We start from the raw sequence: 26164 nt of genomic DNA, 5'->3' as shown, positions 1-26164 counted from the left end.
ATTTCCCTACACAAGCTCCTCATTATTCACAAAGTTGTCACGGCCAGATATATCTAATTTTATTTTTCCCTTAAATATCTCCAAAACTTTTGAATGGATTTACACCAAATAAGCGAAAGTACAATCTGCATGCCGAAAGCTAGCTTTCTGCCAAATTTGGTGCAATTCCACCCAGCGGTTCGGGCTGTAGCCCTGTTTAAAGATCCTATGGGAATTAACATGGGAAACACAGTTTTGTTGACCACCCCCCTTTTTCTCGGACCCAGCTTGACGAATTACCCCAAAACTTTAATTGCGCAACAAGAATCACCTGGGCACCTTTTTTGGAATATTTTGTGAAAATTCGTCAGCCAGTGCCAAAGATATAGGCAAAAGCAAACAAACACAAATGATGAACGGAATGCGATTCCAATCAAACATTTACCCTCAGTCACAGATCTGGGTTTAATCCATCAATACTTTTGCTCACCATGCCACCCCTGTTTTTACCCAACCACATGCAAATCGGTCTTGACCCTGTTCCCTCCCCATGGGAACAGTCCAGCCCGAACTGCCAGGTCAGGTCCACCCTGTATATAGGCAAGTCAAAAAAACAAATTTTCTATGGAAACAGGGCCCTAACTATAATTACCTAGTGGTGACCGCACAATGGAGTTATAATTCTCAAAAGGAGGGACATTTTGTTACTGTGTTGCCAACGTTTGACAAATCTGCAGAAGACTTTCCAAAAGTGTGCTTTTTTATTTGGTGTACATCAGCTCTGCAGTTTTTAAGAAAATAGCATGTGAAACATGCTCATGGTGGGAATGAAGTGGTTACTGCTGGTAAAATATTAGTGGTTTCTGGACCTTTCAAGTGCAGGTATGTTCTGATTGGCCCATTCAAAGTAAATGGGCAGGTATTGCCTGGCTGGCAGCAAGACAGAGAATATGTCGTGGCAGCCATTACAGGACTAAGGGACTTGGTCAACCTTCATTGTGTAGGCTAATTGCCTATGCACTGGGGGCTGGCCGCCTGCAGTGGATGAGGCACAGGACCAATCCTCTACTGTGCACAGCTGAAGGCTGTGTACAGCAAGGGGTTGGGCACCCGTCATGAAAGTGAGGCACCCACAAGGGCTTGGGTGCCTGGCCCACTGGAGAGTGCATGGCCAAAGGCTCCATGCAGTAGAGCGTTGTGCATATACCCTAGCTATATGCCAGACCTATCCTCTGCTACACACATCTAAAGCCCATGTGCAGCTGGTGGTTAGGTACCCACAAGGGGTTGGCACTGAGGCTGTCCAAAGTCCAGCTCCTATACTCAACCTTCCTCTGTGCATGGCCAAATGCTGTGTACAGTCATGGGTTCGGCACCCGCAAGGGGGATGGTGGATGAATGCCCGCAGGGGGAAGGACCCAGGCCCTGCCAGAGTCTGGGCACCCACAAAGGTTTGAAAGCCTACAGGGAGTAGGACACATGGCATGGCCAAAAGTCACTCCCGGTGGCCAACCCCAGAACCACTTTACCGAGTGCTAGTACCACTGTAACAAAAATAGAAACACTTTTTTTTTCAATGAAACATAATGAGGCTATATCGAGATATCATGGTACAGGTTGTGATGTAAATGAAAAAACATTCCCAAAAAATAAATGAGAATCTTGTAATGTGATATGCCATCAATGAAGTCATTCAACATGCCATGCCGTGAGTAATGTAATATGTGAGGTCACAAGCAGTGGATATTAACTGTGCTAGATGCAGTTACTTGACTAAAGTAAAATTGGTTAATTTTAGTGTTTTTAATTTTTTTAAAGGTTAGTTCTTATCTACTTTCAGCACGTAACTATAGCTAATATGATTATTTTATTTGTTCTCCTTCCTTTCCTCAGTACCCTCCGTGAAAGTCCTTCCTTAGGGAACTCCGTCTTTTAGCACTAACATTAGTGAGTGTTTGAGCTCACAAATTCCTCCCTTCTCTCAGGATCAACTAACTTAACTAATTTGCCTTTTCTTTCCGAATTGGTGAAATCAGTGCAACCACCACCTCTGTCTGCCTTGAACTGTTCATTTTGTTAAGCCACATTACTTTAACTATTTTAGGGCATCTAAGAAGACTAGTCCCCCAATTTCTTTAGTTCATCTAGCCTTTTCTTCATTTCCCACCATCTATCCTCAGTTGATCTTCAATTATTAGAATGGTCAACATAGAAGAAAGGCAACACTTGTTATTGTACTTCGTTGGACTACATTGTATTAGGTAGAATAGATTCTTTCACACAATAGCTTAAAAAAAGTAACCAAGATTTTACTTTACTTTTTGTTAGGGTCTTTAACTTGAACTGGTCCTGTGCACCCACTATTTCTCTCTACATAATTCAAGCTGTCGTTGAGATAATTCTGATAGATGCTTCTAACTGCAGATTTATCACCTTGTGAAATTCCCCCATAAGGTACACTAGATCCGGAAAACTCAAAATGTTTGCTGCTTTGCACCAGTATGTGGCACTGTGCTGCTCCATATGTCTGCCATCTGTTCTGGAAGTAACAAACAGAACCACATAAAAGTGCTACCCAAGCCTGCTGATGTCATTCCCTTTCTTTCTGCTCCTTGAGATGCAGATCTGTAGTGGAGATCCTTCTTTTTTCACTCTGGGACGAGGTATTTCTTCAAAATAATTTCCAGTGTCCATAGGATCCAACCCCTTTAAAATGAAAAGGATTCAAACCTTGTATTGACTGTTGCAAACAGATGTCTGTGACAGATCCACAGTGTGGACCTCTGGTGTGTAGGTTCTTCACACTACCTGTGGTGACTGCCCAAATGTACCCTAAGCCCATCCAGAAATATGAAGCAAAGCTCTACATGGTGAAACACTGGAAGGCTCTGTCCTGGTGCAGACCCAGGTTTAGGTTGAAGGCAAGGACCTTCTCCAGAAGACATTCCTAAGGCAGATCTTCCTTGCTGTCAAAGTCTTTGGGTAAGTCAAAGAAGAAACACAAGAAGTCCAGGGCATGAAAGCATCACCATGTCTCCAGGTCTCGCTCCCATTCCATGAGGAACCAATTCCATCCATCCCTGGTCCTAATGTACTTGAGCTCTCAGGTGTATTGGTGAGGCTGCGACTGGTAAAGGCCTTTCGTAAGGACATCCTGCATATCTTTGACATGCTTCTGGCTCCCTCTGGTGTGACTTTGACCCCAAAGTTCCTCAGCGACAGCAAGTTAGGCTACCACTGGCGGGATCGCCCTTGGCGTAGTCTGTGTCCCTTGAATCTGCTTTGGGTTCCATGCTGGTGCTTGAATCTGCACCCACTTCTCAAGTGCCGACACCTTGACCAATGCTACTGGTACCAGAAGATTGTGGTGCCTCACTCCAAGCAGATGTGGTCTCGACTTTGACTTGCCCGGATCTTGATGTGCCGGAGCCTCTGCTGACCACAGTTGTTACGGAGACAATGGTGGGGTTGGGGAAGGATTTACCCCACGCTATGATGTTGATGATAATGGCAACTGTGATACTAGGTCGATTCTGGGTAGTGGAGGTCATCTGAGAGAGGTTGAGATCAAAGTAATCTTATCTCTGGTAAAAGCCCGCCTTCTCATGAAGTTGCTGGTGCAGTGGACAATCCCCTTGGCACTGAACGCCTTCATACCCTCTATCCAGGAACATCTACTGCTGGATCTCATGGATATCACCACACTCCTACCGTACTGCAGCAACAAGGGCGTGCTGGGGTCCTGGGTTTTATGCAAGAGGCTGTCTGCCTCTGAAGCTGGCTCAATCATCAGGGGATGTCTCTGATGGTACACCTCCTGGCAGGATCTTTAAGTTCCAGGGCAGACGAACCTAACTTGTGATGCCTCAAAGATCACAAATGACAGTTACACCAGGGGATAGCAGAGGGCCTCTTCGCCACCTTCGATATTGCGCTATTTCAACACTTTTCCATGCTGGAGTTCCTGAGAAGGCTCCATCTAGGAGATGCATTCCTTCTTGAGTGGAGCACCGCTACCTCTCCAGCACAAGTTCTGAAGAAGGTCAAGAATGACTGGGCTCAAGTCAATCTACTGGCTCTGAATTGGGATTAAAGAGTGTTTACCTGGAAATTCTGGCCTTGAGCATCCAGCCTCTGGTCAGGCTGCCACATGGAGAGAAGCTCCAGGCGCAACAGGTGGGCAGGTTCCTGCTCCCAGCATGTCCAACCTGCACCTCCATACATCGTGATTGAGTGACAGCAGTTGATCTCCCTTTCATCCGTCTTCTAAGATAGTTGAGTAGTTGAAGTCATCTTGGGAGCTAGGCGCCCTTCAACGAAATCTGTGTGTGCTGGACACTGGGACAAGTTTATGACTTAGTGTGGTGTCTGTCAATTGGACCTGTTGCAAGCAAAACTATTGGATATGATATTGTTTGCTTTGTATTTAGGCTGGTAAGGACTTGCTGTGAGCACAGTTAAAGGATACCTTTCTGGCTGTTAGGCCTTTTTTACATTGTCAGGCCAACTGTCATTCATATCACCAGTTGTCACACGTTTTCTAAAAGGTCTACAGTACGTTTCCACCTTTGCCATTTGTGATGCCACAGTGAGGCTTAATTCTGGTTCTCATATTTCTAATGTAAACTGCTTTTCAACCAATTCACTGTTGTCCGTTGTGCATACTACCCCCTAAAACGGTCTTCCTGATTGCTGTAACATCTGCATGATGGGTAAGTGAACTGCAATACCTTTCGGTCCAGCCTCCCTATACCACCTTTTTTCCCCAAACAAGCTGATGGTAAAAGCTTGAACTGCACTCCTACCAAAGGTGGTGATGCCTTTTTATGTTAAACAAGCCATCAGGCTTCTGACCCTCATTGCTTCGCCTCATCCTTTGAAAGAGGAAGAGGTACTCCATTGTTTTACCTCCAGAAGGGCACTCCATTTTTACATTGATCATACCAACTCTTTCGGACTGAAACCACTGCTACGGTTTTCAGCCCGCTGACACTAATATGAGTTTTCCACTGGGCCAGCGAGCATAAACAGTGTTTCTGTCCTCTTGCTCAGCGCAATACTCAGCACAACATTCACGCTGGCTTGTAATTATCGCCCATAATTCAGGCAGTGAAAAGCGTGACGGGCTGTACATGGGGGCCCCTGCACTGTCCATGCCCCGCTTTCCACCAGCCTTTGCATGGCGGTGTAACCGCCGTGCAAAGACTGGCAGAATTGTGGGTCGTAATCCAGAGGCCAGCCCTGCTTGCAGCGCTGTCCTGGTGGATTGTGACCTCCAGCACCGCCAGGCCGTCAGCTGGCGGCAACCTGGCGGTGCCAGCAGTCAGACCGTGGTGGCTCCACCAGGGTCATAATATGGCAGTCGGACCGCCCCTGTCGGCGGCAGTCAAGTGGAGCCCTGAGTGTACAATGAGCTTTTTGTTGCCATCCCTTGGGTGAAGATTGGCAGTGCAGTGCAGTGCAATAATGGACATTCGCTCGATGTATAGTCCTCTGCATTAAGATCTGCAATGCATTGGCTGACAAGCAGCCTCCAAAAGGCCTGAGGGTGCACTCCACCAGGGCCAAAGTTGCTACCACTGTATTGGCACACAGAGGGGGTTATTACAACTTTGGAGGAGGTGTTAATCCGTCCCAAATGTGACGGATATACCACCAGCCGTATTACGAGTTCCATAGGATATAATGGACTCGTAATACGGCTGGTGGTATAACCGTCACTTTACCGTCACTTTTGGGACAGATTAACACCTCCTCCAAAGTTGTAATAACCCCCAGAGTGTCTGTCTTGCATATTTGTCAGGCTGTTGTGTGTGCACCAGTGAGCACGTTCATGAAGACTGCTCCCTCGACAATCGGGTTCTTCGAGGTGGGCAGTTTGCCCTCTCTGTGTTGCAGTATTTTTGAGTTTGAGCCATTCCAAAATCTTTCCATTTTTTGAAGGTACTGGTTTGGTATAATTTAACAAGGTGAGGAATCTGCAGTATGTATTAATCAGAATAGGAAGTTACTTACCTTCTGTAACGCTCTTTCTGTTGGATGATCTATCAAACCACAGATATTTCACTGCCCTTCCACCTCCCCATTCTGATCCCAATCTAGGAATCTGCATACTAGTTGGTTGAATCTGCTGATTGACTTCATGTCTGAGGGCACAGAAAAGTTAATGAAAGAAATTGACATCAGCACACATGGATGGCACCTATATGCTGCTCAGTTCGACACTTGCAGAACAGAATGGCATAGATGCAGAGTCACAGGGTGCATTGCTGGCATGCAGAAGCACTGCTTTTAAGTTTTCTGGATCTAGTCTGTAATTATGTGAAATTCCCCAGGTGAGGAGTCTGCTGTTCGAGTATCCACCAAAAAGATCAGCATATCCATCATAGTCATCATTTAAAGGAGAGGTGAGCTGATGCTGAACACTGGCTCTCCAACCATGATTGTGGGAAGGTAAATGCTTGATTTGAGATCGTGCTTCCTCAACCTATATATTAGGACCCCCACTTTCTTAGTCAATTTTTGTGAACATCCCAAACTGGTTTGATGAAGAAATTCCACCTTCAGTATTATTGACACTTGTGTTATCGTATGTTGCTTGAAGCAGAGGCCCAGCTATACCCTTCTCTGTTGGCAGATATCTAATACAAAACTAAGCTATGCTGCGCTGTCCCATGAGACATTGCGCTGCAGAGACAGATGATACATCCATACTTAGTGGCAGCTGCTCTTAGAGTGAGGATTCAGAAGGGCTGGTATCTCCAGGGACAGGACCAGGAATCAAAGTAGTTCTGTTGGACCAGCTACCCCGAGAAAAAAAACTGACCCTCTGCCCTGTGAAAGGACCTACCTGAGCGTGTATTTTTATGGATATCAGGCTTTCTAAGACTCTTCACCTCTTTTTGTCACACTGGGGTCTGTCTCTACTGTTAACTAGGCGTGTGCACAATTTTGTTTATGGCTGCGAAAGTCACTAATGTTGCGTTTTGTTAATTCTTACATTTTGAAAAAAATCACAACATTTTGGCCTGCTGAACAGTGGTTTTAATAGAAAACAGTGTGCAGGAGACATCTTCTACTCGAACCAGCCTCCTTTTGTTATTACGTATTGTTTTAAACACAAGGGTATGCCCTCACATTCATTTTTCATGTGAAATACCGGTGTGTGAATTTCTTAAAATTTCACCTGATTGTGCTTAATTTTCGTAATATTTCACAAAAAATCTATAATATCTTTCCTATACAGGGAGTGCAGAATTATTAGGCAAATGAGTATTTTGACCACATCATCCTCTTTATGCATGTTGTCTTACTCCAAGCTGTATAGGCTCGAAAGCCTACTACCAATTAAGCATATTAGGTGATGTGCATCTCTGTAATGAGAAGGGGTGTGGTCTAATGACATCAACACCCTATATCAGGTGTGCATAATTATTAGGCAACTTCCTTTCCTTTGGCAAAATGGGTCAAAAGAAGGACTTGACAGGCTCAGAAAAGTCAAAAATAGTGAGATATCTTGCAGAGGGATGCAGCACTCTTAAAATTGCAAAGCTTCTGAAGCGTGATCATCGAACAATCAAGCGTTTCATTCAAAATAGTCAACAGGGTCGCAAGAAGCGTGTGGAAAAACCAAGGCGCAAAATAACTGCCCATGAACTGAGAAAAGTCAAGCGTGCAGCTGCCACGATGCCACTTGCCACCAGTTTGGCCATATTTCAGAGCTGCAACATCACTGGAGTGCCCAAAAGCACAAGGTGTGCAATACTCAGAGACATGGCCAAGGTAAGAAAGGCTGAAAGACGACCACCACTGAACAAGACACACAAGCTGAAACGTCAAGACTGGGCCAAGAAATATCTCAAGACTGATTTTTCTAAGGTTTTATGGACTGATGAAATGAGAGTGAGTCTTGATGGGCCAGATGGATGGGCCCGTGGCTGGATTGGTAAAGGGCAGAGAGCTCCAGTCCGACTCAGACGCCAGCAAGGTGGAGGTGGAGTACTGGTTTGGGCTGGTATCATCAAAGATGAGCTTGTGGGGCCTTTTCGGGTTGAGGATGGAGTCAAGCTCAACTCCCAGTCCTACTGCCAGTTCCTGGAAGACACCTTCTTCAAGCAGTGGTACAGGAAGAAGTCTGCATCCTTCAAGAAAAACATGATTTTCATGCAGGACAATGCTCCATCACACGCGTCCAAGTACTCCACAGCGTGGCTAGCAAGAAAGGGTATAAAAGAAGGAAATCTAATGACATGGCCTCCTTGTTCACCTGATCTGAACCCCATTGAGAACCTGTGGTCCATCATCAAACGTGAGATTTACAAGGAGGGAAAACAGTACACCTCTATGAACAGTGTCTGGGAGGCTGTGGTTGCTGCTGCACGCAATGTTGATGGTGAACAGATCAAAACACTGACAGAATCCATGGATGGCAGGCTTTTGAGTGTCCTTGCAAAGAAAGGTGGCTATATTGGTCACTGATTTGTTTTTGTTTTGTTTTTGAATGTCAGAAATGTATATTTGTGAATGTTGAGATGTTATATTGGTTTCACTGGTAATAATAAATAATTGAAATGGGTATATATTTTTTTTTTGTTAAGTTGCCTAATAATTATGCACAGTAATAGTCACCTGCACACACAGATATCCCCCTAACATAGCTAAAACTAAAAACAAACTAAAAACTACTTCCAAAAATATTCAGCTTTGATATTAATGAGTTTTTTGGGTTCATTGAGAACATGGTTGTTGTTCAATAATAAAATTAATCCTCAAAAATACAACTTGCCTAATAATTCTGCACTCCCTGTAGAAGCTGTACTCACTTGCCTGCGCTCTATCAATCACCTAATCAACATCTGCCTTACCTATGCAATCCACCAAAGACTCACATGTCCACCTCTATAGCAGCCAAACTCCCTCTAACTCCACCTCAAATATACCATAGTAATGCATAGAAGGGTTCTTTTGAGAACACAAGAGTGAACTCATTAACAACAAAAAAAAACTTATTCACTTTCTATGAGTCCTGGAGTAGCATGCTATGATTAATGAAGTGCTCCAAGCCCTTGTTGTGGTAGTAAGTGCTATATGAATGCAACTACAGTACTTTGCTATATATCTATTTTTATATATCCAAATATACGTTTGGAAAACTGTTATTGGTGTACTTTTCCAGTCATAACATAGAAAGATTTTTTTAATTGCAAAAAGTGTAAAATGTGCACCCATGTAAGGTTGTACGCCTTGCATGCAGAATTGCAAACTTCCTTTGTGACTCCAGCACAGTATTGATAGAGATATAGATGACATCAGTTTAACTTTATTTAAACCAATCTGCATTGTCAGTATTTGACACTTGTATTAATGAGTTTTGGTATTGCGTTTCAAAGATGCACCAAGAGTTTTTGATCCATGTATAATGAGCAAACTTGCTTATTTACATAATAGTTATTGGAAATGTGCAAATCTAAACGCTCGTAGTTATAGCAACAAAGTGTTGGATGACCATACTTCCTGGATAGATAGATCTCATCTTGAATTTCTGCTTTGTTATGAAATTCTTTCTGTTGGATTATTCAGTGCTAACTGTACTCTTGTCAAAGGTCTCCACTGCGATCTCTTTGATACATTTAGTAATCTCTAAATTCGAAATGTTTTGAAAGAAGTAAATTAATAAAACAGATTTAATTTATTCAAGTGGGATTGCTTATAATTATTTTTCATTTTACAGAATACCAGCAAAAACCTACATGATAATAGCAGTTCTAACAGTTGGGACAATGGGATTATCAAACACGTCATTAGGATACTTGAATTATCCTACACAAGTCATATTCAAATGCTGCAAACTGATTCCTGTGATGATAGGAGGAATCTTTATACAAGGTATCTAATATCATTAGTGAACATGAATGATTTATATGCTTATCCCAGATTATTGTTATAGTTATACTTCGTTTTCGATCTTGTGGGGTTGTGACAAAAAGACCGTTCTTACCAGGTCTGTAAATTAAAAGCTTGTTATCATTCAACACCTGATCATTTCAAAAAGGAGAAATAGTTGGGGTATTGTATGTGCTGAAAGAAGGGTGTATATTTTACTTTGTCCTATCCCGTGGGAAAAATGCATTGATTCCAAGACCTTTTATCAATTTTTTTTAGTCTTTATCATTTCTTTTCCAAAACCTAAGGTGCAAAATGGGCATTGTATTAAATGCATTACACTCCTGAAGGTTCCCCTATAGTTTTTTTCTTTTTTTTAGCGTAAGCTGACTGGTCCCTGGCCCTAGGGGTCCGAAAAATTAATATCAGTTGTTCCTAAGAGGCACCCATTTTGTGTAAGTCTATCCCCTGGTTTTCTTCTTTGTTTTGCACTGATTTTGAAAGACTAAAGACCACTGTTTAATCCAAAATACCTAGTGGACCGAAATGTCCAGTTAGGAGTTTACAACGCTAATAGCTCTAACTCAAGCAAATGCGAAACCCGTTGCATTGTAAATGCTTTTCATTATTGCGTTATCTTTCCAAAGACACTGGTTCTCCAGAAACAGTATTTAATTAATATTATCTGTATTGTTCTGTTACAGGAAAGCGTTACAATGTAGCAGATGTGTCAGCAGCAATGTGTATGAGTCTTGGTCTCATATGGTTCACTTTGGCTGACAGCAAGGTAGCACCAAATTTCAACATGACAGGTAAAGTAGCATATTAAGAGAGCTTATTTGGTTGAGGCTAAGCCCTGGTTTATTTTCAGATAGTCACATTTGAGTCTGTGTGAATATGATTTGCATCTTATCACTGTATGTTCATTATCAATTATTGTGGTGGTCATTGCAAAGAAACGGTGAGTAAACTTTAAAAAGGATTTGAGAAGTCTATGCACAGCTTCATATTTTGTTCTTAATCAGGAGTACTATGTTAATACTCTGTGAAACTGGTGAATTTTCCTTCCTCCACTCTTCCAAAAGTACTCCAAATTGACAAGGTAAATGCCTTGAACGATTTTGTTTATTCAAATGAGAGCTCTTGGATATTCAGTATAAGCAGTATTCACTTGTGAGGCCCTTATTCAACTTTACTTAATCATTGGATTACATTGAATGATAAGGCAATTGTAAACTGTAGGTATATTTGTACATAAATTAACCATTTAGCAAAGCAACAATGTTAATTTCAAGATTAGCAAAGCAACAACATTATTTCAAGATGTTTCAAGAGGCTGCTCCTTTCTTCAATTATGTTAAAAGTTAAACATTTATCAATCTTGTAACTAAATACAAATGTTCTACAAGCATACTCCTTTGTACCATCATTCTGAATGAAGTGGAACCCATACAGTTTTCAATACACAATCCTCAGTAGTTTCAATAAGACAAAAGTGTGCAATTAATCTTCATTAGTTTAATATTCTTCTCCACTAACATAAACCATTGTTGATATAAATTTTAAATTTCAGCTTTATTGCCCACTCCTAATATCTCTATTTAGGACTTAGTTATTTAGGCTGTTGCACTACTATTTGTCTTAATTGTTATTTTGCAAATATGTATTTAGCCATCATGTTGAATCTTTTCAATTTTTATTAAAGTCCCAAAAATCACCTGACTCTCTTGTTTTAATCTTGATGTTGGCTCTTTGATCAGGTCTGTGTGTTTCATTCAATAGAACTCTCCATTCAGTGTTATCAATTGGCTCAGCCTTGTTCATTACCCATCATATTTGAATTGTCGCCCCTTGCGTAGGTGACAGTTGCTGTACACCTGAATCTATGTTGTGAGACACCACAATGGCTCTAATCTCAGTTTTATATCTGATAGAGAATTCTAGCAGCAGATTCCTTACCTTTGAATTCTCCCCTGGCGTGAGACTGGATCCAGAAGAATTTTTGTGAGCAATACCCCTGCACGCTGGAAGGTGGCGTCGATTGGCTCTGTTTCGGTCATTGGCATCGTCCATGCCAGAAATTATGTTGCTGTTCCTAAATAGGTAACACCCAGGCATACCGACATCCGTTCTTTCTTTCCGCACCAGCCAGCGCTGATCCAAGAGAGCTACCCCCCCCCCCCCAGTCGTTTTTTGACTGGCCTTTTTTGACTTTTTGTCAAACTTTTTTGAGGTGTATACATCCTGGTCTGTCGAGATGTTGTCATGTAAGATGGGTTTTAAGCCCTGCAGATCTTGTCATCAGGCGTTATCGGTGACGGGATCTGTACTTCATCTGCTTGTGGTGTCTGGAGCAAAGTTGTGCTCAGAGTGTCGGCCCGTGCATCTGAATGCTTTGAGGGAGCGGTCCCTAAAGCTGATAGCAGCCTGGCACTCAGCTCCCCACAGGTCAAGGTCCTGGCAGAGAGGAAGAGGAAGATACCAGGATCGGTAGCAGAGTTCCAAGTCGTCGTCATATCACTCCAGGTCTTCAGGGCAACCAAGAAGATGCGACAAGGGAGCACAGCCATTCTAGGCCTACACCTGGGCCGACTCCGCGCCTCCCCGAGTTTCTAGGAGCCAGAGCAACCCCAGCTTCAGTCTGTGTGCCAATGGGCTCCCAGCGATCCAGTCCTGGATCCGGACTGGTGCAGGTCATACCACCTCGACCTTCTCCAGCGCCTGTCCAGATGCTGACGCTCCCAGCGCCCAACAGCATGGCCATCCCCCACTCCAACATGGAGTCGGATGGGCGTCACCCGACTCCGACGCCAGCAGGAGCTTTGCCACTTAGATCACATTCTAAGCCCTATTCTCCTGGGCTAGGCCTTGGGGAAGACTGGGAGGGATTGCTGGACCCTTTAGAATACCAGCCTTATGAGGAGGACATGGACTTGCGTTAGGATTTGGGTGAAGCCAGTGGACTGGACACATCTCTAGATACTGGTATGCTTTCTCCCCCTACCTTGGCTACGGTAGAAGGAGCCTCTTATGAAGTCGTTTTGAGGAGTGTGGCTGAGGTCCTAGACCTTCAGCTATCCTCGGTGGTAGTCAACACTAATCTCTTGATAGAGGGGCTGCATCCGGGAGCTTCCACATCCAAATCCCTTCTCCTGTTCAGAGATGCCCTCACAGACATCATTTTGGGTGCCTGGCCCAACCCCAGCACAGGGGCTCCTGTAATAGGAAGATTGCCTACGGCCAGCACCCCACACCTGGGAACCGAACCTTCCTCATGCAACACCCCACCACTGAGAGCTTGGTGGTTCAAGGCGCATGCCCTACCACTCCCCCATATATGGAATCCAAGAGGCTGGACTAATTTGGAAAGAAGAGGTTTTCTTCCAGCTGCTTAGCATTCCAGATCATAAAGACTGCTTGCCTTCTGGGCTATTATTGCCACACTGTGTGGGACAGAGTTGCGCAAGTACTGCCACAGGTTCTGGAGGTGGTCTGGGCTGTACTCTCTACGGCTGTTACCGATAGGAGGGACGCTGCAAAGTTGTCAATTCATTGCAGACTAGACACTACTGACTCGCTAGGCAGAGCAGTTTCAACAATATTGGGCTTGAGGAGCCTCACCTGTCTGAGGATGTCTGACTTTTTGGGGGATGTCCAAGCTTGCCTTATAGACATGCCCTTCAATGGCAACCGTCACTTGGTATACAGGGCCGATTCGGGGCTCAAGCTTTTCAAAGATTTTTGGGCTACAGTCAGGTCCTTGGGACTCGCCCTCCCAGTATCCTCCCCACTCCCAACTGCTTTTCGGGGCTGCGGAAGGGGCTTCCAACCAAGCCAATTCCAGTCCAGCCACTGTGCCACGCATGCTGCCCATCCTCTGTGTGGACGAGGGCGTAGGACCCACTGACCTCATGGGTTAGTTGGCCAGTGGTCTGAGCAGTCCACTCCACCCCTCCATCCCCTTCAGCAGCCTCTAAACTTTCCTAGTCTGCCTCTATACCAACATGCACACCCAGTTGACAGCAGGATTCGCTATCACCTGCCCCACTAGCAGTTCATTACCTTAGATAGGTGGGTTTTGCAGATCGTCCAATGGGGCTGCTCCCTCCCCTTCAAGACTATTCATCCCTCCATGCCACCTTCTTATGACCCAACCCAATGATGGAGGATCTTCTTAGCGAGCCATAGAGAGACTTCCAGTGTTAAAAGTAAGCTGTGTTTGTTATTCCCGCTGCTCTCTGGTTCCCCAAAAAGGCAACAGTCTTTGCCCTATTCTAAAACTACAGATCCTCAATAAAGAAGTTAAAAATCCTCACATTGGTTCAGTTTTGCCTGCCCTGGGCCCAAGAGATTGGATGGTAGCCTTGGATGTGTAGGACGCTTGGTTCCATATCCCTTTCTTGCCTGCCTACAGGCGTTATTTGAGGTTCAGGCAGGTTAGGCCTCGAGCACTTTCAATTCACTGTGCTTCCCTTTGGCCTTACCAGCGCCCCTCAGGTGTTCACCAAGGTGTTGGTGGTAGCTGCAGCTCATCTTAAAGATCAGCGGTGTCAGTCTTCCCCTGTCTCCACAACTGGGTGTTGAAGGTGAATCTCCTGCATTCACTGGGGTTCACTATAATCATCCCACCTGACTCCCTCTCAGACGCTCACTTTCATCCGAGCTGTTCGGGACACAGAACAGTTTCAGGCTTATCCTCCCGAGCGGTGAGTCCAGGATATTCAGGCTATGGTCAGGCCACGATACCGATGTTTCAGCCTCCATCCTGGATTTCGGTGAGACTGACTCTGAGACTGTTGGGACTCATGGCCTCCTGCATCCTGCTGGTGACACATGCCAGATGACATATGCGGGCTCTGCAGTGGGACCTGCCTTTCCAGTGGGCGCAGCATCAGGGGAATATCTCTGACATGGTCCAGATCTTGAAGGGAACTTCAAATGATCTGTAGTGGTGATTAATGAACTGCAACTGGGTCAGTGGCAGATCCCTCTTCCTTCCCCAACCAGATCTGACAGTAGTGACAGATGCGTCACTCCTGGGATGAGGCGGCCATCTGGGAGAGGTGGAGATCAGAGGAGTCTGATCTCCGGTGGAAGCGGGACTCCACATCAACTTGCTGGAGCTCCAAGCAAGCGACTGGCATTGAAAACCTTTAATCCCCCCCTCTGATCAGCGGACAGATTGTGCAGCTGTTCATGGACACCACCACCGCCATGTGGAACGGCAACAAACAGGGTGGGGTGGGGTGGGGTCGTGGAAGTTTTGTCAAGAGGCTCTGTGCCTCTAGACATGGCTGGAACAGCAGGGCATATCCCTGGTGGTTTAATATCTGGCGGGCTCTCTGAACACCAGAGAAGATGAACTCAGCGACAAATGCCTAGCAGGTCACAAAAGGAGTCTTCACCCAGAAGTGGCGCAAAGTCTCTTTCAGCAGTGGTGAGAACCTTAGTTAGACCTGTTTGCCTCTGCCAAGAGTGCACAATGCCTTCAGTTTATCACATTGAAGTTTCCAAGTCTGCTCTCTCTCAAAGACGTTTTTCGTCACAAGTGGAATTCACACCTCCTATACACCTTTCTGCTCATACCACCTTTGCCCAGAGTTCTCAAGAAGATAAGGAACAACCGGGTCCAAGTAATTCTTGTGGCCCCAGACTGGGCATGGAGGGTCAGGTATCCCGAGCTGATGGGAATGTCCGTTGATCCTCCAATCAGACTGCCCCTTCTGGAAGATCTTCGGTCGCAACAGTAGGGGAGAGTTCTTCACAGAAAACCTGTCCACTCCCTGCCTTCTTGCCTGGAGATTGAGCGACAGCAATTGACCTTCCTCCTGAAGTCTGTAATGTCATCTTGGCAGCCAGGCATCCCTCTGCCAAATGATATACGGCTGTCATTAGAAGAAATTTATGACATAGTTCACAGACAAGTCTGTTGATTCCCCCTTCTGCCCCTCTTTCTGAGGTTCTGCTGTTCATTCTTTCCCTTGCCCAGCAGGGCTCTGCTCTGGGCACTCTTAAAGGCTATTTATGCCCTTTCTGCCTTTTTGCAGTTGCCTAATGAACCCTCTTTATTTCATTCTTCTATTGTCTTACTCATCTCTTCCCTCCTTCCCCATTCATTACGCCCCAATGGGATCTTAATTTGGTTCTGACGTTTTTGATGTGCACTCCTTTCGAGCCTCCTTAAAACGGCCACCTCAGGCTTTTCACATTGAAAACAGCTTTCCCCCAGAGTGAGTGAGCTGCAGGCCTTATCATCTAAGCCACTCTACCTCTCGATCTATCCTGACAAAGTGGTGCTTCGCACTGGGGCCTCTTTTTTGCTAAAAGTGGTCACATCTTTTCATGTAGGCCAATCAATCACCCTACCTACTTTTTACGTACCCCACATCCTTCTAAGGAAGAGGAGAGACACCACCGTCTGGACCCAAAAAGAGCATTGTCATTCTACCTTTGTTGTACAATAGAGTGCCGGTGGACGACCAACTTTTCATTGGGTATGTGGGTGCAAAGAAAGGTCATGCGCTGGAGAATGGAACCACCTCTCGGTGGGCTGTGCTCTGCATCAAGATCGGCTAGGCACTGGCCAAAAAGCAACCTCCTGAGTGCTTGTGAGCTCATTCTACCGGAGCTAAAGATGCGACCACTGCATTAGCACATCGAGTTCTGGTCCTAGACATCTCTCAAGCGGCACACATTTAGTAAGCACTACTACATGGACAATCGGGTCCATAGGGATGGGCACTTCGCCAGCTCCGTCCTGCAGGACTACTGTGTTTGAAATTGGTTTGCAGACCCACCTCCAGGGATAGCAGTGCTTGAGTATTTATTAAAAGGTATGAAATCTACAGCTACGAGTCTGTCAGATGAGCAAGCAAGTTACTTACCTTCAGCAATGCCTTATTTGCTAAAAACTATATCTAGCTGCATATTCCTTACCGACCCACCCATTCTCCCTGCTCTGGGAACAGATTTATAGGCGCAAGGACTTCACTTACAGGTTTTGACACACCAGTCATCAGTGTATTCATGGCTCTGACGTCGGTGCCCCTAGGTGGCACCTACATAGGATCTGTGACCTCATTTGCAGCATAGGCGATGCCATTGACGGATGCAGAGCTGATCGAAGTCACCTACCAGCTTGCAGGGGTACTGCTCACGAAAAATCTTTTGGATCCAGTCTGACGCCTGGTTAAAAATCAAAGTTAAGGAATCTGCAGCTAGATATCGTCTCTATCAGGTAAGGCATTACTAAAGGTAATTCCCTTGTTCTTTAATCCTGAAAGTTTTAAATATATGTTGTTTTAACACTAATCTCTAAACCACATTAAGTCAGTGTAATTACATTAATTTACATTTCTTTAATGGCATAATGTTTAGCAGAAGTAGGATTTTGGTTTCCATTTCCTTCTCTCTCATGGATACTGTGTGCAATCAGCAGGACTCAGAGTGATTGTGCACTATGCAAATACAAATAAAGTAGAATTTCATGTACATTCACTTCTGTCATACACAATCTTTTCCTTCCTTTGCCTCCTTTGCCTGTTTTTGATGTTCATTTTCATGCTTCCTCAAACTTCTTCTCCATTTGTCACTCTATGCTAATATTAGGATATTTCCTTCGGCAGATAAGAATGCTGTTGGGTCAAAGTATATGTATCTCATTGAATATAACTAAAAGTATTCGAGGAGGTATAGGGGACCCCTTCCCATTTGTGAATAGGTTACAACCAAAGGTAAATGGTGAATGTTGTGCGACTGCATTTTGGTCACAAAACATTTGTAAATACCTTTAAGATTCTGTATTAGGAAGGGACGCCCTCAAAATGCCCCTTCCTGATACTGAATCTCAAAACCCAAATTGCGATTCTGTAACAAGTTACCAAATAGCAAATTGGGCTTTGTACATCCCAAAATGCATTTTTCTAGTCACAAATTGGACAATTCTGTGAATTGGCCCGTTTGCAACTAGAAAAATGCTTTGTACATGTGGCCCTAAATACCTTGTTGGAATAGACATCTTGAACTTTGACCAAGCAGCTAATGCCTTTGAATGCTTAGTTAACTTTGATTTTATGTCCACAGAAAACTGGAGTATCTGTTCTTTGGATAATCAGGAAATTGTACTTTTTCAACTTTGGTTGAATCAGATTTCTTCTAAACAAATTACTTAGGATAGTATTAAACCCTAAAGCTCAAAGGATCACACGTACATGTAGAAAAGTCAGCCTGACCCTTAATTAACACGTAGTATTTGAGTGTCCCTTAAATAATGCAACTGATAAAACGGTCCATCACCTTGCCAAATGTGACTCTTTTCAGTGGATGTGCCATTCTCTTAATTTCAGGTTGTGGTTCTGCATTTCGTTTGCATGTGAAAGCTCTCCTTTCAATAGTGCTTGACGATTTAGTTGTACTGACTTTAACACTCATTTTTGATATTTTTTCATTCCACTTTGATACCCCAGGCATATCAGATGCCTAGTTGTTGTGCAGGTAATCTCCTTATCTATCTGTGGCTTGTTCTGAAATTTGCACCTACTCTATACATACATCATATTGGGGGAAAATAAATGTATCAAACTGCGAGGATGCAGGACACATCTGACTCGTACCCTCTTTCAGATTGTCTATGGCTCCTATAATTTCATTAGCCATATTTGACTGTTGTAAGATGCCTGACAAGTCTGGTGGAATTGTGGACATATTGAGACCCTTATTACGAGTATGGCGGTCTGAGGACCGCCGTGGTGGAGGTGGCAGTCGCCCCGCAACCATGACCATTACGGTGTTACCAACAGAACACAGCCAGTACACCTCTAGTGCGGACAGACCACAGCGGCCGGTGGCAAGCATCTCCAGTCCGGTGGGGACCATGTTACCGCCAAGCATATTACGAGGTTGCACACTGCCAGTATTCCCGGGGTGGTCGGACCGCACCCAAAACCCTGGCGGAAACGAACAGTATAGAAGGAGACACTCGCCTTCAGGAACACAGACACATCCAGAGCCGCCATGGAACCTGAACTTGAAGTCTTCCCACTGCTCCTGATCGCAAAACGACTCCAGAACCAGCATCAGTGACAAAGACAACAACCATAAGTACACCCACCTAGCACAAACCTGGAGGGAAAGGCATTAGTACACACCCACACATCACACACATCCGGGACGGCTAGTGACGGCCACACACACGCAAACAAGCACCCGTACCAAAACATACACACCAACATACGCACACCCAAACTGTGGTTCTGCATTTCATTTGCATTTGAAAGCTCTCCTTTCAATAGTGCTTGACAACTGCACACACCACGGTCAGCATTCACGTGCCATCCACACACCACCCCGCGCACACACACATCACCCCCATTATCTAACACGAATATACACAACACCACAGACTCGCACAACATCACTACTGCAAACACACAAATGCATTGGCAAGGAAGAACACTGCACTCATCCACATGAAAACATATACTGACGGCAACATGTAACAACCACACACAACTAATCAATACCACAACACTGCCATACTTGTCATGTCACACCACGTCCACACAATGCACATGACAGATCTATCACCACACACATGCACGCACACACAACAACCACACAATGCCACACAACACCATCACAACACATCACACCAAGTATAATACACAGGTAAACCACACATGCCACAATACTATCACATCACATTCACAGAACACACAGAAACCAAATCACACAAATACAGCACATCCATCACAAAGGAAAGGCAGGACAAGTATGTCTCCATCGAGACCAACAGGCAGTTGGCCAATGTTAGAAATGGGATCTTTGGTTGGCAGTCAGCTTACCCCCTGTCCAAGCAAGGACCCTCACTCTAGTCAGGGTAAGTCACACACAATCCAACTTATCCTGTGCCCACCCTCTGGTAGTTTGGCACTGAGCAGTCAGGCTTAACTTAGAAGGCAATGTGTAAAGTATTTGTGCAATAAATCATACAATAACACAATATAGCACCACAAACATACACCACACAGTGTTTAGAAAAATATATAATATTTATCTGGATATTTGCAGGTCAAAACGATCAAAGATGTAATAAGTAAATGTAGAGATATCACTGAAAAGTGGTTTAAAGTGTCTTAAGTCTTTTTAAAGCAAACAAAGGTGGTCATTCTGACCTCGGCGGTAAAAGGCGCCTACCGCCGGTCAGAAATCCTCCATAATTCCGCAGCGGTCGCGGTAACCCGCCACGGTCATTCTGACCCGCAGCAGCCAAACCTCCGAAAATCCGACAGCCACAACAGACCGCCAGACCAGCGGTCGGCGGAAAAGTGGAGGTGACCAAACCTCCACCGTCACGCCAACAGAAATACGCCCATGCCATTACGACCCACGAATCCACGCGGCGGTCTTTCAAACGCGGTTTTCCATTGGCGGTACACACCGCCGCGGTCAGAATACACACAAACGAACAAAACTCAGCCACATTGGCCGATTTGAATTCCACACACCTGATACACATACACACACCACTCCCACACACACAATACAATATAAAACACACACCCACATCACCCACAAACCCCTACGACAAAAAATTCTGAAAGAAGCACTGAGAGACACATCAGCGATCACAGAATACCATCACACAGAGGCACACTACACCATCACCCACACAATATCCACACACAAAACAACACACACCACCACACTCAACACACTTAACTACACATACTCCACCCCACACATCATACACACCACTCCATGGCACCCCAAAGACAGCCCCGCTTCTCAGACGAAGAACTCAGGGTCATGGTGGAGGAAATCGTTCGGGTAGAGCCCCAGCTCTTCGGCACACAGGTCCAATACACCAGCATTGCCCGGAGGACGGAGCTATGGCAGAGGATTGTCGACAGGGTCAATGCTGTGGGACAGCACCCCAGAAATCGGGAAGACATCAGGAAGCGATGGAACGACCTACGGGGGAAGGTGCGTTCCATGGTATCCAGGCACAACATCGCCGTGCAGAAGACTGGTGGAGGTCCCCCACCTCAACCCCCACAATTTACAACATGGGAGGAGGAAGTCTTGAACATCCTGCATCCTCACGGCCTCGCAGGAGTCGGCGGAGGAATGGATACTGGTAAGTTGAAGCTTCACTACTGCTTCCCCCCCACCTGCATGCCAAATCATACCCCAACCCTCACCCCCATCCTCGAACCCCACCCTCACCCCCACCACCATCCTCACCCCCACCACCATCCTCACCCCCACCCCCAGCACACCTATTCCCTGCCAATGTCTCACCATCACAACCCACACATCCCAAAACCTAGGCCTGCATGCGTCCACTAAGCATGGACACCCATCACCAAAGCATGCCCAATGCATATACACATCCCCCCCACAAGCCACCCTCACCAAAGCCCCCACACACGAATGCCAGCACTTGGGGACACGGGAACCCACAGATACACCCATATGCCACACATTGAAACTATAACCATACCTCTATACCCCTGCAGGACCCGACCGTCAACACACCGCCACGGAGGGCCCAGAATTCTCCACACCCCCCACCCAAGAGGCCGTCAGCGATGACAGCAGCTCTGTCGACCTGGACACTGATGACCAGCCCGGACCATCGGGGACCGCTGGACAGTCGGTTCCCCTCACACAGGCACAGGCCACTACAGTCCCAAACCCCTCTGGGAACACCAGCACAGCTCCCACCCAGCGGGCCCATGCCTCTGTCTCCAGGGCGCGTCAATCTGCGGTGTGTCTACCACTACAGGGCACCCAGGATAACCCACCACCCCAACAACAACAGGGACCTGGGGGCAGTGGTAGTGGGCACACCGGCCAGGGGGCAGAGGCCCAGGGAAACAGGGCAACTCGGAGGGCAGCTGTGCGACAGGGGGGGGACGGGCCCAGGGAACCCACTCTCCACGAGGCCCTCACCACCATCATGGGAGCATACAACCGCTCCCAGGAGACGATGGCGACGGTACTGGCCCGGTTCCAGGAGATCCAGGTACTGCAGGAGGAACACTATCGGGGGTACAGGGAGGACATCAGAGCCCTCACCTCCACCCTGGTTACCATGGTAGGGCTGCTGCAGGACCTCATCAACACCAGGACGGACACTCAACAACAACAAAGGGCCCCTGCCACTAGCCTGGACCAAGAACAGCCAACCACCTCCGCCGGCGCTAGTGGACAGGAGGCCCCCGCACAACAGCAGCCCACCAGACCCCCACCTCCTGCAGGAGAAGAACCACCCCGCAAGAGGGCCCTGAGATCTCGCAAGAAGACAGAGTAGGATGTCAAGACCCCCGCCAGCAAAGGATACCACCTGATGTCATCCCACTGTCCCACATTGTCATCCTGTCCATCCTTGAACTGCCCATGCTCCATCTCTCCACAGGCCTCTGGACAATGCACCTGTGTGACTGTTACTCTGGACTCTGCCATGGACATTCCTTCACCATAGCCCCCACCCACTTGAAACCACCCATCCCATTTTGAGCACTGAAATAAACACCTATTTTGCACAAAACTATCTGGAGTCTGGCTGTGATTTCAAAATATTGTAATTGACATGACAGTGCAAATATGTCCTTGTACATAGTGAAGTCAACAAACAGCTGCCACAAAGCTGTAGTCCATGGGGAAACGAAGCACAGGACTCGTAGTGGGGACCCCAGATCTGAAATAGGGAGGGAAAAGCCACAACTCAGTCATCATACACTGGGGCAAATAGACAGGCAGCAGAGATGCAGGAGAGTAGTTCACATTTACTAAATTATGTTTGAATTGTTACCTGTGTCCTATTGGAAGTACTGTTCAATGATTCTGTCCCTGTTGTCTGTTTCAGCCCCGTCGTCTTCCTCATCGTCACTCTCCACAGGTTCCACAGCTGCCACAACACCACCGTCTCGACCATCCTCCTGCAGGAAAGGCACCTGGCGGCGCAAAGCCAGGTTGTGAAGCATGCAGCAGGCCACGATGATGTGACACACCTTCTTAGGTGAGTACATTAGGGATCCACCTGTCATATGCAGGCACCGAAACCTGGCCTTTAGGAGGCCAAAGGTGCGTTCGATCACCCTCCTAGTACGCCCATGGGCCTCATTGTACCGTTCCTCTGCCCTGGTCCGGGGATTCCTTACTGGGGTCAGTAGCCACGACAGGTTGGGGTACCCAGAGTCCCCCAATAGCCATACACGGTGTCTCTCTAGCTGTTCCATCACGTAAGGGATGCTGCTATTCCTCAGGATGTAGGCGTCATGCACTGACCCTGGGAATTTGGCATTTACATGCGAGATGTACTGGTCAGCCAAACACACCACCTGGATGTTCATGGAATGGTAACTTTTTCTGTTCCTGTACACCTGCTCCCTGTCTCTTGGGGGAACCAAAGCCACATGGGTCCCATCAATGGCACCAATGACGTTGGGAATATGTCCAAGGGCGTAGAAATCACCCTTCACTGTAGCCAATTCGCCCACCTCAGGGAAAATGATGTAGCTCCTTACGTATTTCATCAGGGCAGACAACACTCTGGATAACACCTTCGAAAACATGGGCTGAGACATCCCAGAAGCAATTCCCACTGTTGTCTGAAATGACCCACTTGCCAGGAAATGGAGTACTGACAGGACCTGCACCAGAGGGGGAATCCCTGTGGGTTGGCAGATGGGGGACATCAGGTCGGGCTCCAGCTGGGCACACAGTTCATGTATAGTGGCACGGTCAAGCCGGTAGGTCAGGATAATGTGGCGTTCTTCCATTGTCGACAGGTCCACCAGCGGTCGGTACACGCGAGGATTCATCCGTCTCCTCGCCAAACCCAGCGGACGGTGCCTAGGAAGGACAACATGGAGCACAGAGTCAAGCAACCCACAGGTACGTACTCACAGCTTGCACAGTAAACGATTCTCTATGCAGTGAATGGCGTGTCTGAGTGGCTATGCAAGGCCTAGGCCTGTGTGACGCAGTTGAAATTGAGCCATGTGGACCCCCGAAATGGCGGCTGCCTGACCTGTGAAGTGTGACAATGGGATGTGAGGTCAATGCGCTGGCGTGGCACACCGCGGCGGTCGGCGGTCGAAGACTGCGGCGCGAAGCCGCATTGGTTAACATTGAAGCCTATGGGTTTCAGGAGCCAATGGCGAAGGGCGCCGGCGGTGGCGGTACGCACCGCCGCGGTACGCACCGCCGCGGGCGTGACCGCCATTTTCTATCTACTTATTCACTTGCGACTTGAACTTTCACAGGAGAGGACCTATACTGCAAGTGTTGCTGTGACCTCGGTCTGGAAGGGACAATGGCTGCTGCGACTGGGGAAAGGGCCCCTGCCTTCACTGGAGAGGAGTTGGAGAAACTTGTGGATGGGGTCCTCCCCCAGTATGCGCTACTCTACGGTCCTCCAGACCAACAAGTGAGTTTAATTCAATATGGATTTGGGGCCACTGGCTGGCTTGGGGGCCTGGCGGGGGGCCTGGCGGGGATGGGGGGCATGTTGGGGCTGGCGGGGGGCCTGGCGGGGGGCCTGGCGGGGGGCATGTTGGGCCTGGCGGGGGGCCTGGCGGGGGGCCTGGCGGGGGGCCTGGCGGGGATGGGGGGCATGTTGGTCCTGGCGGGGGGCCTGGCGGGGATGGGGGGCATGTTGGGCCTGGCGGGGGGCCTGGCGGGGATGGGGGGCGTTGGGCCACTGGCAACGAAAATGCAGACAATCTTGAACGTGGTATTTCTCCCTCCCTGTACGTGTCACATAGGTCCGCGCCCATGAGAAGATCGGGATTTGGCGTGCCATCGCCAAGGAAGTCCGGACCCTGGGGTCCACCATCGACGGGGCACCCACTGCCGCAAGAGGTGGGAGGACATCCGCCGCGGGACCAAGAAGACCGCCGAGTCTCTGCTGGGGATGGCCTCCCAACGTAGGCGGGGTGCCTGCCGTCAACTGACCCCCCTGATGTTCCGGATCCTGGCGGTGGCCTACCCTGATTTGGATGGGCGCGTGAGGGCAGCACAGCAGACACAAGGGGGTGAGTACAAGCATTATCTACTCTGTTGTCGCGCAGTGGAGGTGTCTGGGTGGGGGAGGAGGGCTGTGGGTCCCCCTAGGCCAGGGCGATATCTGTAGGCTGGGCACCCCCGTAAGCCCCTGTGTCCCCAGCCACCACCCTCAGTAGTGTGTCAGTACAGCCATCCCTGGGCCGTGTCATCCATGGGTGCAGTTGTCAACTCTAGGCGTGTAGGGCATGTTCCACGGAATGCGTAGCGGACCCCAAGTGCGCAACTTAGTGCAGGGGGCATCTGTGTCTGTCATGTCCGCTAACTGTACTGGTGATCCATGTACTCAAAATCTCTTTTTTTCTCTCTCCCTCCCCCCCCTTTTTGTTTGTCTTTCTGTGCTTGTGTGCATCAGCATCATCAGGCGGAGGAGAAGTGGCATCGGGGCAGGAGGGAGCTGCATCTCACATGGCCCAGGAGGGCCATGCCACAGAGTCTGACTGGACCAGTGAGACGGAGGGCGAGGGGAGCTCCACAACGTGGACGACTGGACCCTGCAGCGACACGGACACGTCCTCGGAAGGGAGCTCCCTTGCGGGGGTGGCACCATCCGTGCCCCCGCCATTACAGGTACAGCCGCCACCCAGCGCACCATCTCCGCCCTCCCAGCAGCCCCTCAGCGTTCGCCCCGTGCCCGCTCTGCCAGGAAGCCGTGCATCTCCTTCGCCCCAGGCACCTCAGGCCCTGCCCCTGTTACCCCCGCTGCCCTCAGTGAGGAGGTCATTGACCTCCTCCGTACGCTCATTGTTGGGCAGACTACCCTTTTGAATGCCATCCAGGGGGTGGAGAGGGAGGTTCATCGCAGCAATGCGTACCTGGAGGGCATTCATTCGGGTCAGGCTGCCCATCAGCGATCGTTCCAGGCTCTGGCCTCAGCACTGACGGCAGCCATTGTCCCTGTCTCCTGCCTCCCTCTACTAACTCCCTCCTCCCAGTCTCCTGTTCCTCTGCCTGTCCCACCCACACCATCAGACAAGCCTGCACACACCTCAACACCCAAGAGCAGCTCATCCAAACATAAGCACCACAGATCACGCAGACATTCACACAAGCAACATTCCGATGCAGACATGCCAACAGTCACTACCACCTCTGTGACCCCCACCTCCTCGTCTCCCTCCTCCCTCCCTGTGACGTCTACACTCACACCTTCATTCACCTCACCATCAGCCAGTGTTTCCATCACCAGCATACCCTCCACTCCAGTCCGCACACGTGCAGTCACCACCCC

General features: G+C 47.6%; 1 protein-coding gene across 3 annotated transcripts in view; it reads left to right on the top strand.

Annotated features, from left to right (window-relative positions):
* Positions 1 to 26164, top strand: part of SLC35B3 (solute carrier family 35 member B3) — a 292399-nt gene that overhangs the window by 154381 nt on the left and 111854 nt on the right. For all 3 annotated transcript variants that reach the window (XM_069217185.1, XM_069217176.1, XM_069217194.1), the window contains 2 exons: positions 9710 to 9864; positions 10566 to 10673. In XM_069217185.1, coding sequence (XP_069073286.1) covers positions 9710 to 9864; positions 10566 to 10673 — 263 coding nt within the window. The remainder of the gene's footprint in view (positions 1 to 9709; positions 9865 to 10565; positions 10674 to 26164) is intronic.

The sequence above is a fragment of the Pleurodeles waltl genome, chromosome 2_1 (assembly GCF_031143425.1).
Source record: "Pleurodeles waltl isolate 20211129_DDA chromosome 2_1, aPleWal1.hap1.20221129, whole genome shotgun sequence".
Taxonomy (NCBI): Eukaryota; Metazoa; Chordata; class Amphibia; order Caudata; family Salamandridae; genus Pleurodeles; species Pleurodeles waltl.
This window is presented reverse-complemented; position numbering and strand designations above follow the sequence as displayed.